Raw genomic sequence first — 12,511 nt, 5'->3', positions numbered from 1 at the left:
CAGCAAGATGAAGATTTTTGCTTTCAGCAAAAGACTGCTCTTCCACTCCAAATCGCCTTTCACCTATCCACAGGATAAAAGGTAAATTATCTTGTTTTCTTTTTTTTTTTTTCCTTAGCCTGTCCTGTTATTTCATGAGAAGCTCTCAGATTCTAAACATTTCTGCTAGGAAGTAAACTGCCCAATAACCCAGCTCCACCTCGTGGAGGCTAAAACCAGGCAAATTTAAATCAGATGTCTCCAAAAAGGGACATCAAAGCTGTAAAAGAATGACCTGGGCAAAAACTGAACTGGATCATCCCAGGAGCTCTATTCTCAAAACTCCCTAGGACTTCCATTGCTGCACAAGCGTAGGAACAACCAAGAATAAAGTGGATCCAATATTTTTCCAAACCTTTAGGTATATATAGAAGCAGCATTAATTACTTACCTGGATAATATCTGAGAGTTTATGCAATCCAGATGTATTGACAAATACCCCTGAGCCTAGAGAGAATAAGGCATAATTACTTTTCAAACACAAATACACCTGTTTGTACATATTCACACCTGAATACAATTACTTGAAAATATTATCTGAAACAAATGATGATGAAAGACATGAAATAATTGAAGATCCAAGGAGAAACATAAAACTGGCATTCTGGAAGAAGTTTCATGTCTCTGATGCATGCGGAAGCTCTCATCTGAGACAATTACATAAACCTCTGAAGACTTCTCTACATTAAAAATTGGAAAGGAGATAATTACATCAAAGATAAGCAGGCTTAAAAGGTTGGGTTACTTTCTCAAAGCTCAGACAACTAATATTACTCTCAAGAAAAAAAGAACAGAGAACTGACTACCCCAGCAGAGACAAAACTAACCTTACTACAGCTACAAACTGCCCTTGGCAATCACCTCTGCAAGCTTAGAGCAGTAACTGCTGAGAAGCCATGAAAAGAACACATGCAATGCACTGGTGAAGAGAATTTGACCACAGAAATGATAAATAGATGCATCTGTTAGGACACAGTGCAAGCGGCCTAAAGGGAGCAAGATACTGGGAGATGAAAAAAAGAAAGGATAGATGTGTTCTCAAAGCATGCACTTGCAGAAACGACATCCATATTCTAGTCTCTGTGGAGCGGGTGTGCTCTCTTCAATGGTTTCATGGAAGAGTCTGCCAGTAAGAACTAAAGCATTTACTTAGCACGTGTAGAAACTGCAGAGTTTAATTTACAGAAGAGCAAATTAAGAACAAGGTGCTGATAGTAGAGCAGAAACTTGCTAGGTCAAAGAAAAAAAACACATTATGTGATTCCTGTTTCATAATTCCACAACCAGGGAAGACCTCAAGACACTAAAAAGACCATTAGCAAAACATCAGCAAGCTCTACAGCACAACTGTTCAGCTTTCGGAGGAAAACAGTGTTGTGTGCAAACCCCCTCTCTGCATGCACAAGTATGGGCACAGACACGCTGGTACACACTTGCATTTTGACACAAAGTGGTTCTTAAAACTCGTTCTGTTCAAGAACGGACATAAAACGTGTTTCTCACTAGAGGATCAAGCAGCAAGTCTTAAGAAAAATACACAGGTCCTCAGGGTTGGGTTTTAGCTTTTAAGAGCTTTATAATTTAAATCCAAACAAAGAAGCCTTTCTCCTCCTTCCCCCAAAAACCACAAACTTCGGATTACTTACATTGCAGAGAAAAGTCTGAGGGAAACAACTAACAGATTGACACTTACGGCCCGAGAGGAAATGTAAAATCTGCTCAAGAGACTCCAGGAGTGAGGATTTGGTCTGGAATGTTATTTGGGCTTCGGCAAACAAATCAAAGATGTAGCTGGAATTTGTAGAGAAAAAGGACAAATGATTAAACACCGTGAATAATCCCATGGACTTTACAATTACTCTCTTATAACAACAGCCATTCCAGCATCAAGTAGCGAAACATGTTTTTCTGTCCATGAGAATTAAAAAATAAAGGAGTTAAAATAAGTGTTCGGTTGTAAAGACAGCAGCACTATCGACACACAGCAACATCCTTCACCTTATCCATGATTTCCCAACTATAAACAATACGTATTAATTCAGAAACAGATTTGTATGCAATTCCCATAATTTCTTTACCACATACAATACAAATTCGTTCAGAAACACTTACAGAGCTCTGAAGAACATCAAGCCAAATCACTGCAATACTGGCAACTCCGCTCAAACCACAGAATCCTGGAATGGTTGGGGCTGGAAGGGACTTCAAAGCCCATCCAGTTCCACTCCCCTGCCATGGGCAGGGACACCTCCCACTGGATCCGGTTGCTCCAAGCCTCATCCAATCTGGCCTTGAACACCTCCAGGGATGAGGCAGTCACCACTGCTCTGGGCAACCTGGGCCAGGGCCTCCCCCACCCCACAGCAAAACATTTCTCCCTAAGATCATATCTCAATCTCCCCTCTTCCAGTTTAAAACCATTTCCCCTCAAAATTGAAAGCAGAGCGAGGAGCTTCTTCCAGTTCAGAATACCTGATAGGCAGAGGATTGCCCACTCTTGAAACACTTTAAAATAGAGTTCCACCAGAAATAACAATTACTACCAAAAGGGGATTTAAGAAAACACAAACCCTGGAATAAATATAGTTTACTAACACTAGAACAGTAGTACCTGTCCTAACAGCTGATCAGCTTCACCTGGGTCTAGAATTAACTGTACTTTTAACATGTGAAGATAGCAATAAGAAGAAACTTACCTTCCTTCTTTGGTGACTCCACTATCGTTCGGTGGCAGCTCCACTGCATCAATAGCATTTTCCAGCTGAAGAAGCATTTCTTTAAGAGAATCAAAAGAGGAAAAAAGTTTGGCTTCACAGAAACTCACTTCTGGGACTCATCTAAACCTCTTTAAGTGCGCTTTGTTACAAAGGCTGTCAAAGACATCAACCTTGCCGGCTTCTTGATTCTTTAAGCAAATCAAAATGATCAAAACTAGTTTCCAAGATACCATCTCTAAATATTCATATTAAACTTGAAGAACTTCTACGGCCTCAATTCTTTGATGAAGCCTGTGATGCTCTTAGAAAACACAGCTGTCACAGAAATGCTTGATTTCTCTTTCTAGACCGGGAAAGCTGTTCTTGGAAATGCTTGGTAAACATGAGTAAACATCTCAAGCTCTTACTATTTACTTTACGCAGCATTATGCATTCTTAGAGTGGAATGATGCAATGTGCATTTCCAGCACACTGACAAGATTAGAAAACAAGGGAACTTCTAGCAAGAAAGTGACACATTCTTCTGGCAAGTCTCTCATCTTCCTAGGAAAAATCTAACTAAACATTCCACAAAATTCTCTGGAAAAACAGACAACTTAAATGTCCACGAGTTTCTCAGTTATGAGTAACATCTACAGAAAAGCTGCACAAACCCAGTTTACAGCTGTTGACCTTTTGAAACAGTTTGAACCACAGATTTCAACAACACACGCACAAAGAAGTAACCTTACTCTTTATCTTTGCTATATCTTCAAGTTCCATGTTCAGCCCTGTTGAAGAAAGGAAAGATTTCAAAGAGGAGGTTTTGTGTTGGTTTTATTCCTATCATGTTTACCTTTTTTTTCAGAAATTATAGACATGAAGGTCCACTCCCGGTTCCCCTTCAGGAGAAATTTAGCACCCTGATCCAGTGGGAGATGTCCCTGCCCATGGCAGGGGGTGGAACTGGATGGGCTCCGAGGCCCCTTCCAACCCAACCTACTCTATGATTCTATGGCCCCTCGTGTCACACTCATTTTTCTGACAATGATTACCAATTATTAACTATTTATCTATTAATGAGTATCAATTTTCCAGAAACTGTTAGGAAAAGTTGTTTTCGTGCTCTTGCTAACGGCACCCTATAACTCCAGTGAAACTGGGTTGTGGTTCTCAACACACCTGAACTGGCCATCTCCATGTTGAACTCAGCATTTATTTCATTCTGTTGAACCACTTTGGCTTGTTCTTCCAGTACGACATTTATAGCATCCATGGCTGAAGCCAAATCGTAGGGTGTCAAGTCAAAAGATGATGACTCCTCACACAACTTCTCCTAAAAGATGAAGGAATGGAAGCATTATTTTGACTGCCCAGTGCTGTTTGCTCAGCCAGTTTCATAGATTAAGTCCAGATGACCAGGCTGGATTTCATTTCTCACTTCTGACCTCCAGCTCCAGACAAGGGACACGTGATAAACACCCAGAGACTTTGACTATTAACAGGCATCCTTTTTTTTTCCTTCTTCCACTTTCTTCCTTGAGGGCAGGAGGGCTCTCCAGAGGGATTTGGACAGGCTGGATCAATGAGCTGAGGTTAACGAGATGGGGTTCAACAAGGCTCAGAGCCAGGTCCTGCACTGGGCCACAACAACCCCAGGAAATGCTCCAGGCTTGGAGTAGCTGGAAAGCTGCCTGGTGGAAAAGGCCCAGGTGGCCAAAATCTAACAGCATGCAGACCTGAATCAGCCATGGGGTGGCCAGTGGGACCAGGGAAGGGATCATCCCCTGCACTCAGTGCAGGTGAGGCTGCACCTCAAATCCCAATTTCAGTTTTGGGCCCCTCAGTGCAAGAAAGACATGGAGGTGCTGGAGCACGTCTGGAGAAGGGAACAGAGTTGGGGAAGGGACTGGAGCACTAGGTCACATATTGTTTGGTCAGAAATTTTTTGTTCACAAAAAGAATTCGTTTCCCTGAGGAATGAAAAGAAAGAGTAAGGACCCACCTACACAAACCAAACTGCAATAGCTATGAAGAAATAAGTCAAGGAAGAAAATGTTGAACTAGCTGCACGTGTTAACAATCTAATTACAAAGAAATCAATTTTATTTCAGAGTGATTACTGAGTTTCCGCATATTCATCTAGAACAGAGAGTACCCTGGGGGAATGACTGCAAAATGAATAGTTCCAAGATAGCTGTTGTGAGTAATTTCTGCACACAGACAATAATCAATGGGGGGGGAAAACCCAAACCAAAATTCAAACAACTGTGACTGGATTTCCACTCATTTTTTTCAACAGAAAAACAGACGTTTTGATGAAAGGAGCACATACTGGAGCAATCTGTGCAACTCTCTCCAGTCCAACGTCACACGCCCTCCAGTAGTCTGTTTACTGAACACTGTCAGAAAAAATTTGCAGCTGTTTAGCAGATATCTCACCAGGAGGTTGTTCCTGATGCAGAAAGAAAAGGACGTATTTCAAATGTTCCTTTGCATTTTGTTATCCAGGAAAAGGGCTGCAGCTTCGAGCCAACTATGAGGAAGATCTCATCATGCAGCAGTTATTTTTCCCCTGCTAAGACTTGGAAACATTACAGGAGTAACGTTTGCCATCTACTGCGCTTGGGCAGCTGATGCAGCCGAGTTTCAAGAATAAGTCTTTAATGATTTCTAACACGCTGGAAGAGAACTCTCCAAACAAGAAAAATCAGAGCTCTCGTAACTGTGGAGTTTCATCCTTCAGCAAGAAACAGCTACCTTGTAGAAAATCCCAGCAATGTCAGAAGACTCCTAATTAAACTACAAAGCTTTAACTGTCATGAAAATAAGAAACGCTTGTGCTAATGAACAACTGAAATAGCTACGGTTAGATTCTACAGTCTCTTTCTAAGAGGGCACGGGTCTGCTTTTCTCTGTGGCTGTCTGAATAATGGCAACAGCCCAGAAAACTTACAACATTGTGAGCTTCATCAAGTATGACCACAGTCCCCTTCAAGTCTAGGTTGTGCGCTCGCCGGCTCTAAAGGTAAAAAAAGAGAATGAGGGAATAGAAGAAAAAGCCACAGATAAATATAGATTTGATTGACTGTGAAACCATCTCATGAGATAGAGATGGAGTTACAGGTATTTTGAATAAGAAAAAACAGGAAGTAATCACTGGGGCTGCCTAATGTATAAACCATGGAATTGTTCTCTCTGGAAATGAAGGTAATAAAACACGTCATGGAGGTTACAACTCACATTGTAGTAGAGAAAACCCCCCAGCGGTACCATACTAGGACACACAAGTTTATCAGAATGAATTTCAGTCACTATTTTTGCCAATAACAATCTGAAAGGAGAGGGGTGCAAAGGAGGGGTATTTACCCTGTTTACACAAATTTATGCTGGTCTTGTCTTGGCAAGAAGTGGATGTTCTGAAAGCACCTTGGCAGTACCAGGTCACAAACTCCTCCCACAATGCTTTTTGCTTAAGGTGGTCAGAGGGTTTATAATTTTATTTTTTAATTTATTAAATATTTGGTCTTTTTGCCTTTTGTGGCAGTCGAATGTAATCCAGCTTTTACTATAACTCATGAGTTACTCCAAGTTGCACAGAGATGTCAGCAGATTTGTTTACCTCTCAGTTTCCAAAGGTTCCATTTTCTATCCATGAAATATGGACAATGTATTGGCTTTATTTACAAAGCCAGCAATCACATCCATGAGATGTTCAGCCTCTATTGCAAGTTTCCTTAAACTAGAAATCACGTAGTTGGCTGCAGAAACAAAAATGTCTCAGACTGCACACAAAAATACTGCACAGTATGTAAATGAAGATTTATATTCTGGAGGTGAATATCACTAAACAAGGGCATCACATCCTGCAAAGCTGATTCTAGTCAAACAGCAAGACCTCCAACAAAAAGAAATATCTCGTTCTTTAATTGTTGCAAAGAACTCTACAGAGAAAACCACAAAAGAGCACCCTTTATAATTCTGAATGTGAACAGGGTTCCCCTTAGTTTTGAAGCAACCACATAACGTACTCCTTTGCTTTGCCTCAGTTCCTCATAGCTCATCCACTAAAAGCCAATATAAGATAAAGACAAGAGTAGGCACGTTTAAAAGCAAAGATATAACTTACCTTGGAGTCTAGTAAATAGTTGTATGGCATAAAAATAATATCTGCTTGCTGCTTCAGGCTTCGAGAGAGATAATAAGGACAAGCTCTGTTTAAAAAAAAAAAAGACAGTACAAACTGTAAAGCAATCCTTGAAGAAATATTAGGAGTGCAATCACACACTGTTTTGTACTCTCAAGGGTTTTCAATCAACTTCTTAAGGAGTTGAAACTGCTGTGTTTAGCTTTAGGGCAGATGGAAGCTCTACTCATACAACACAAGTGTTGCCAAGTTCATATCAGGGTATTAATGAAAACAAGCTGAGAAATAGCTTTCACTGTTTTCACAGGTGAGAGGGAAGGAGATCGGAGAGGATCATTTACCTGTGCTTGTTTCCATTTTTAACCAAGTCTTCAATATCCATGATCGACCCAATCAGTTCTTTCTCTGTACTCTTTTCTGTGAAGAATTAAATTACATCCACAAGGTAAAGGCACCACAGGAAGATTTGTTGCTACCCTGATTATCACACTCATCTACTTCCTAACATCCCATTCTTCAAAGACATTAACACAGAGCAAAGCAACACACCCGTGCACGTGCACAGATGGACTCTGCCAACTCTTCCAAACTGACCTCGCAAATTTCCCCCTCTCCAAAAGCCAGGGCTTCACTTTCACAGCCAAACTCACCTTCCACATTGTTATAGAAATGACAAGCATGAGCCATCACCTTCATCCGGCACATATAGATCTGTAAAACACAGTACACTTTAGCCAGGAGCAGCACAGCACATCAAGCACTGAAAAGCACATTAAGGGGTGAAGAGCCTTTTGTTTTCTGTAACATCAGCCAGAGAGTAAGTGCTCATGAGTTCTTTGGTTTTAAAATCATGTGTCCTTCCGCCCCTCTTAAAAGTCATTCTCTTTTATGCAGCACAGACCACACAGATGGTCAGAGGCAATTTTGTTCTATTTTGCTACTAGTACTTTTCAAACCATTAATTTTCGATGTTATTTGTAAAACTAACAGGTAAATCAATCACTATTTTGACATGATCATTATTCTTGAAAAACATTTGAGTGGTAAATCAGAAACTAAACTGCAAACTATTAACTCTCACATTCTACACAATTACACCCTTCTCTGGAGTACTCAATGAAATCTTTCACTCACAAAACTAGAAACTAAAAGCTCCTCTAAACACATTCAGAGCTGTGATCTTCCCCTACAGCCTCCAGCAGTTGTACAACGTCCAAGTTCAGAACTATACACCTACACAAACCAAACCTGCAACGTTCTCACTGTGCGTGCGCCACCAAGGCTACCCTCTCACCTGCATGTGGTTGCTCTCCTGCCGCTTCACTTCAGGATGGATGCAAAGCTGCTCTCTGGAACCCAACACACATACCTTCGGCCTGTTCAAACAGAGCACACAAAACTGATGTTAAAAATAAGGCAAGAAAGAAGCTGCACATGCCTAGGTCAGGTATAATGTATCAAAAACGATCCAGTGCAGAACTAATGCACCACAAACATTCACACCACTTTTTTTGCCTATTACAAGGCTGTATCTCTACAAGAAACACAAACAACTGATTCCTGCCTGTCCAAAAAGCTCAGTCAACACGTCAAGAGCTGAAAGCTATAACAGACATTCGTACAGCAAAGTTCATTTACTTCAGCCTAAGGAATTCACTTTTGTGAAGCCTTCCCAATGCCCCAGACAAAAAATAAAGGGAATTTTACAAGTAAATGTGTGAAGACAAAAACCAGACCAAACTCAGAAAAATATCATGATCGAAGGAGATAAGAGAAGCTGTGAAATCTGAAAAATCCCCCAAACAACCCAAATCAATCCATGCTGCATACATGCACATTCAGACAACTACATTTCACTGGATATCATTTTCTTAGTCATTCACCTAACCTAAACCCCATTAATAACTAAACCAGATGGGTTCCTCAAACTTTTCGTTGAACAGAAGCATTACCCTAAACGATATTCACCTGTAGACAGTGTTCTTCAATTCATTAATCACCTGCGTGAGTTGTGAGTGAGTTCTGGAGGCATAAATTATTTTGGGAACATCAGTGTAATAAGCTGCCAAATAGAGCAGAAAAAAGCAGAAAGCCAGTATTAGCACAGCAAGAACTCCTTTCCAGCTGGCACTATGGCAACAGTTTGCCTTGTAGAGACAGCAGGAAATCTTGTCATCCAACTATTCCCCCACACACAAAGAGCTCAGTGAGGTTCTGATGTTCTAGGAAAATGTAAAAATACATAAACCACCTTTAAAATCTATGAAACGGCGTTACTTCAGATGCCAAACAATAGCTCCTTGACTTTCATACCCACATCCTTATCACAAAAGACAGAAGTCCCAGAGCTTACCTGGAATATCAGCATCCGTGGCAGCGTTACCCCAGGATGACATGGGTCTCTCAGGAAAGAGCTCCACTCCATTCATACGCTGTGCGATTTTGCGGGCTGAGATAGTGTCTTTGAAGTGTTCCCGCCATGCCAGAGTGGAACACAGCAGGCAGAGGGTCTTTCCTGTGCCGGTAGGGCTCTCCAAAATGCCATTTACCTTCTTTATTGACAAGAAATAAAACAAAAAAAAAGGGGGAGGGGGAGGCAGGAAAGAGTAATTTGGAGATTCAGCTACCAAATATCTTTGTGCTGTAATGACTTGCTCGTAAAAAGTGACAGCAACACCCCAAACAGACACCAGAGCTTGTGGCAAATGCACGACCTGTACGATTATCTAACCAACTTAATAAGGCTCAATCTAAAACCAAGAGCCAGACATCACCTTCTATTCAGTACAGGAATTCTCCACTCTTAGAGCAATTACAATGCACCTTGTTTCAACATAAAAAAACATGAAAATATTAGAAGTTATGGGGAAACAAACCCCAAACCAGATCCAGGTGGTGACTCTCAAATTACAGCCTGCTTTGTTTTCCTTAGAATTAAGGCTGTATCCTGCACCGCAGTTCAGGCAGAACATTTTCCAAGCACTTTCAAACATTTGGTCCTATTTTAGAGTGCATAACAATAGCGTGAGTTTGCAGGAAGAAAACAGCAGCTGGGCACGTGCTGTCAGGACAATTCAGATTCAGTTGTATTGTAGAAATTCCTCTATCTAACAGACTTCCAACACAAGCAGAGCGGTACTAAGGCACTGCCCATGGCATGGAGGAACACTGGCACAAGTTTCCACAATAAGCTTTAATGGTCTCAGAAGAACCAAAACCAGAGACCTGTGACAACACCAGAACAAAGACGGTCATCGTTAAAACTCTTTTCCAACTTGAAATTCCTTCGGTAAGGCCATTATATTGTGGATAAAATAATTCATTACACCAACAGCCCAGGGCTGACAAAACAACCCCTGCCCCAGCTATGCCAGGACAGGCTCCACACACACAAGGATCACCCACGCAGCTTTTCGTCCTTTGCCCAAGTCAGGGAGAAACATTCTGCCTACCTTCCCACCAAATGCCACCTGCACGCTGCTGGGGGTTTAGTAATTAAATAGAAGAATACAATTACCAGGGAAAAAAACAGAGAATTCTAGCATGGTTTGGGTTGGAAAGGACCTTAAGGCTCATCCAGTTCCAACCCCTCCACCATGGGCAGGGACACCTCTCATGAGATGGTCAGAGAGGAGTTAGGAAAGGTGGCATCCAAAAAACACAAAGTAAAGCTGAATTATGATAATTTCTGTTTAGGGAAGGTCTTTTTGAGGGGCAGAAAAGGATGGCGGGAATGGAGGCCAGAGCACAGGTCACTCACCCGTTGCAGACACTCCAGCACCTTGGACATGTAGGCTTCCTGGCAGGCGTAGGGCTGGAACGGGAACTCCACTGTGATGCCATTCAGCGTTATCCTGGGCATCTTCCCGGCTGGGCCCTAGGGGAACAACGGAGGTTCGCGTTTGCTCAGTGGTTGTATGGCCAGGACCGGGGCGGCCTCACTTTCATGAACAATGCCAACTACGCTTTGCCACAGTCGCGGGACAACAGCCCCACACCACGGGCTGGAGGCACCGGGGCCTGAACCGGGGCCTAGGAACCCTCTCCCGCTCAGGCCTCCGCTCCCGGGACTCCCCCCTTCTGCTCCAGACCCCGCTCCCGGTATTCCCTCCCTTCCAGGGACAACCCCCCCACCCCCTCCAGGCTTCCGTTCCCGGGGCTTCCGCCTTTCCCGTTCCAGTGTCCGTTCCCGGGACTCCGCCTCCCCTCCCATTCACAGAGGTCCTTTGTCACCCCCTCCTGCTCCCGGGGCTTCTTTGTCTCCTGCTCCTGGTCTTGGAACTCCTCTCCCCTCCCGTTCCCGAAGCAACTTTGTTTCCCCCTCCTTCCTCCCAGAAATCCTCTTCCGCTCTTCCCCCCTGTTCCAGTTCCCGTCTCCCTCCTCCTCCCTCCCAGGACTCCTCTCTTTCTCACCACCCCTTTCCTCTCATCCCACCGTTCCCGGGACCCCTTTGTCTCCCCACCTCCCTTTCCCTTCGGGCCTCCGTTCCCGGGGCCTCCGTTCCTGGGGCTTCCGCCCTCCCATTCCCGTTCCGGTGTCCGTTTCCGGGACTCCTTTGTCTCTCGCTCCTCCTTCCCGGGACTCCTCTATCTGCCTCCCGTTCCCGGGACCCCTCTCCGCCTCCCGTTCAGCCCTCACCTCCCGCCGCTCCGTTCGGAATCCCCGCGCTCCGTGTCACGTGACCCCGCCCCGTCACGTGCGCCACGTGCTTCCGGCGGACACCTCTCGCGAGAGCTGCGGCGTTGCCCGAGGCAACGGGGTCCGGGGCGGGCGGAGGCGGGACCCCTCATGGAGGGGCCGGGCCTCAGGTTGGCCCTGAAGGGCAGGGGTGTGATTTGGGATGCTGAGAGGAGAGAAGGGGCCGCGTTTCTAAAGGCTCGCGGCCCCATTCTGTGCCTCGGGAGCGCTGAGGTGCGGGTCGCGCCTCCCGAGTGATGAGACTGAAGGGGACGACCTCGAGTGACGCTGGGGGAGGGTTAGGCTGGATGAACACCTGGGGTTCCAGGGTTCTAGGCCAGGTGAATGGGCCTTGGGCAGCCTGGTCTGGTGGGATGTGCCTGCCCATGGTGGGGGCGTGGAACTAGATGATCTTTAGGGTCACTTTCAACCCTAGCTATTGTATGATTCCATGATATTGGGAAATATGCCGTCATGGGAAGGGTCTCAACCCTGGCAGAGGCTGCCCAGGGGGGTGAGTGAGTCTCACTTTTAAACCCTCCCAGGAGGGTTTAAAAGTCAGGTAGACAAGGTGCTCTGACATGGTTCAGGGGTGGACTGGGAGGGCTGGACTTAATGATCTCAAAGGTCCTTTACAACAGAGCAATTCTATGGTTCTAAGAAAAGACATCGAGGGGCTGGAGCATGTCTGAAGAAAGGAATGGAGCTGGGGAAGGGTCTGGAGCCCAGGGGTTCTGGGAGCAGCTGAGGGACATGGGGCTGTTTAGTCTGGAGAAGAGGAGACTGAGGAAAGACCTCATTGCTCTTTTCCGTTTCCCAGAACGGAGGTTGTGGTGGGGTAGGTGCTGGGCTCTGCTCCCAAGAGACAAGCAATGGGATGAGGGGGAATGGCCTCAAGTTGTTCCAGGGGAGGATTAGATTGTATATGAAGAAATATTCCTCCAAGGAAAG

General features: G+C 44.3%; 1 protein-coding gene across 2 annotated transcripts in view; it reads right to left on the bottom strand.

The window, feature by feature from the left end:
- Nucleotides 1-11,588, bottom strand: part of RTEL1 (regulator of telomere elongation helicase 1) — a 43,567-nt gene extending 31,979 nt beyond the window's left edge. For both annotated transcript variants that reach the window (XM_054081134.1, XM_054081135.1), the window contains exons 1-14: nucleotides 11,522-11,588; nucleotides 10,643-10,759; nucleotides 9,236-9,434; nucleotides 8,851-8,944; nucleotides 8,177-8,258; nucleotides 7,533-7,593; nucleotides 7,224-7,299; nucleotides 6,865-6,949; nucleotides 5,692-5,757; nucleotides 3,918-4,071; nucleotides 3,488-3,526; nucleotides 2,736-2,814; nucleotides 1,733-1,830; nucleotides 431-486 (exon numbers count right to left, since the gene is read on the bottom strand). In XM_054081134.1, the coding sequence (XP_053937109.1) occupies nucleotides 431-486; nucleotides 1,733-1,830; nucleotides 2,736-2,814; nucleotides 3,488-3,526; nucleotides 3,918-4,071; nucleotides 5,692-5,757; nucleotides 6,865-6,949; nucleotides 7,224-7,299; nucleotides 7,533-7,593; nucleotides 8,177-8,258; nucleotides 8,851-8,944; nucleotides 9,236-9,434; nucleotides 10,643-10,744 (1,191 nt within the window). In that variant the 5' untranslated portion in view covers nucleotides 10,745-10,759; nucleotides 11,522-11,588. The remainder of the gene's footprint in view (nucleotides 1-430; nucleotides 487-1,732; nucleotides 1,831-2,735; nucleotides 2,815-3,487; nucleotides 3,527-3,917; nucleotides 4,072-5,691; nucleotides 5,758-6,864; nucleotides 6,950-7,223; nucleotides 7,300-7,532; nucleotides 7,594-8,176; nucleotides 8,259-8,850; nucleotides 8,945-9,235; nucleotides 9,435-10,642; nucleotides 10,760-11,521) is intronic.
- Between the last annotated feature and the right edge of the window lie 923 nt (nucleotides 11,589-12,511).

This window comes from Cuculus canorus, chromosome 16, assembly GCF_017976375.1.
Source record: "Cuculus canorus isolate bCucCan1 chromosome 16, bCucCan1.pri, whole genome shotgun sequence".
Classification (NCBI taxonomy): Eukaryota; Metazoa; Chordata; class Aves; order Cuculiformes; family Cuculidae; genus Cuculus; species Cuculus canorus.
The sequence above is the reverse complement of the archived record's forward strand: the minus strand, read 5'-3'. Positions and strand labels throughout refer to the sequence as shown.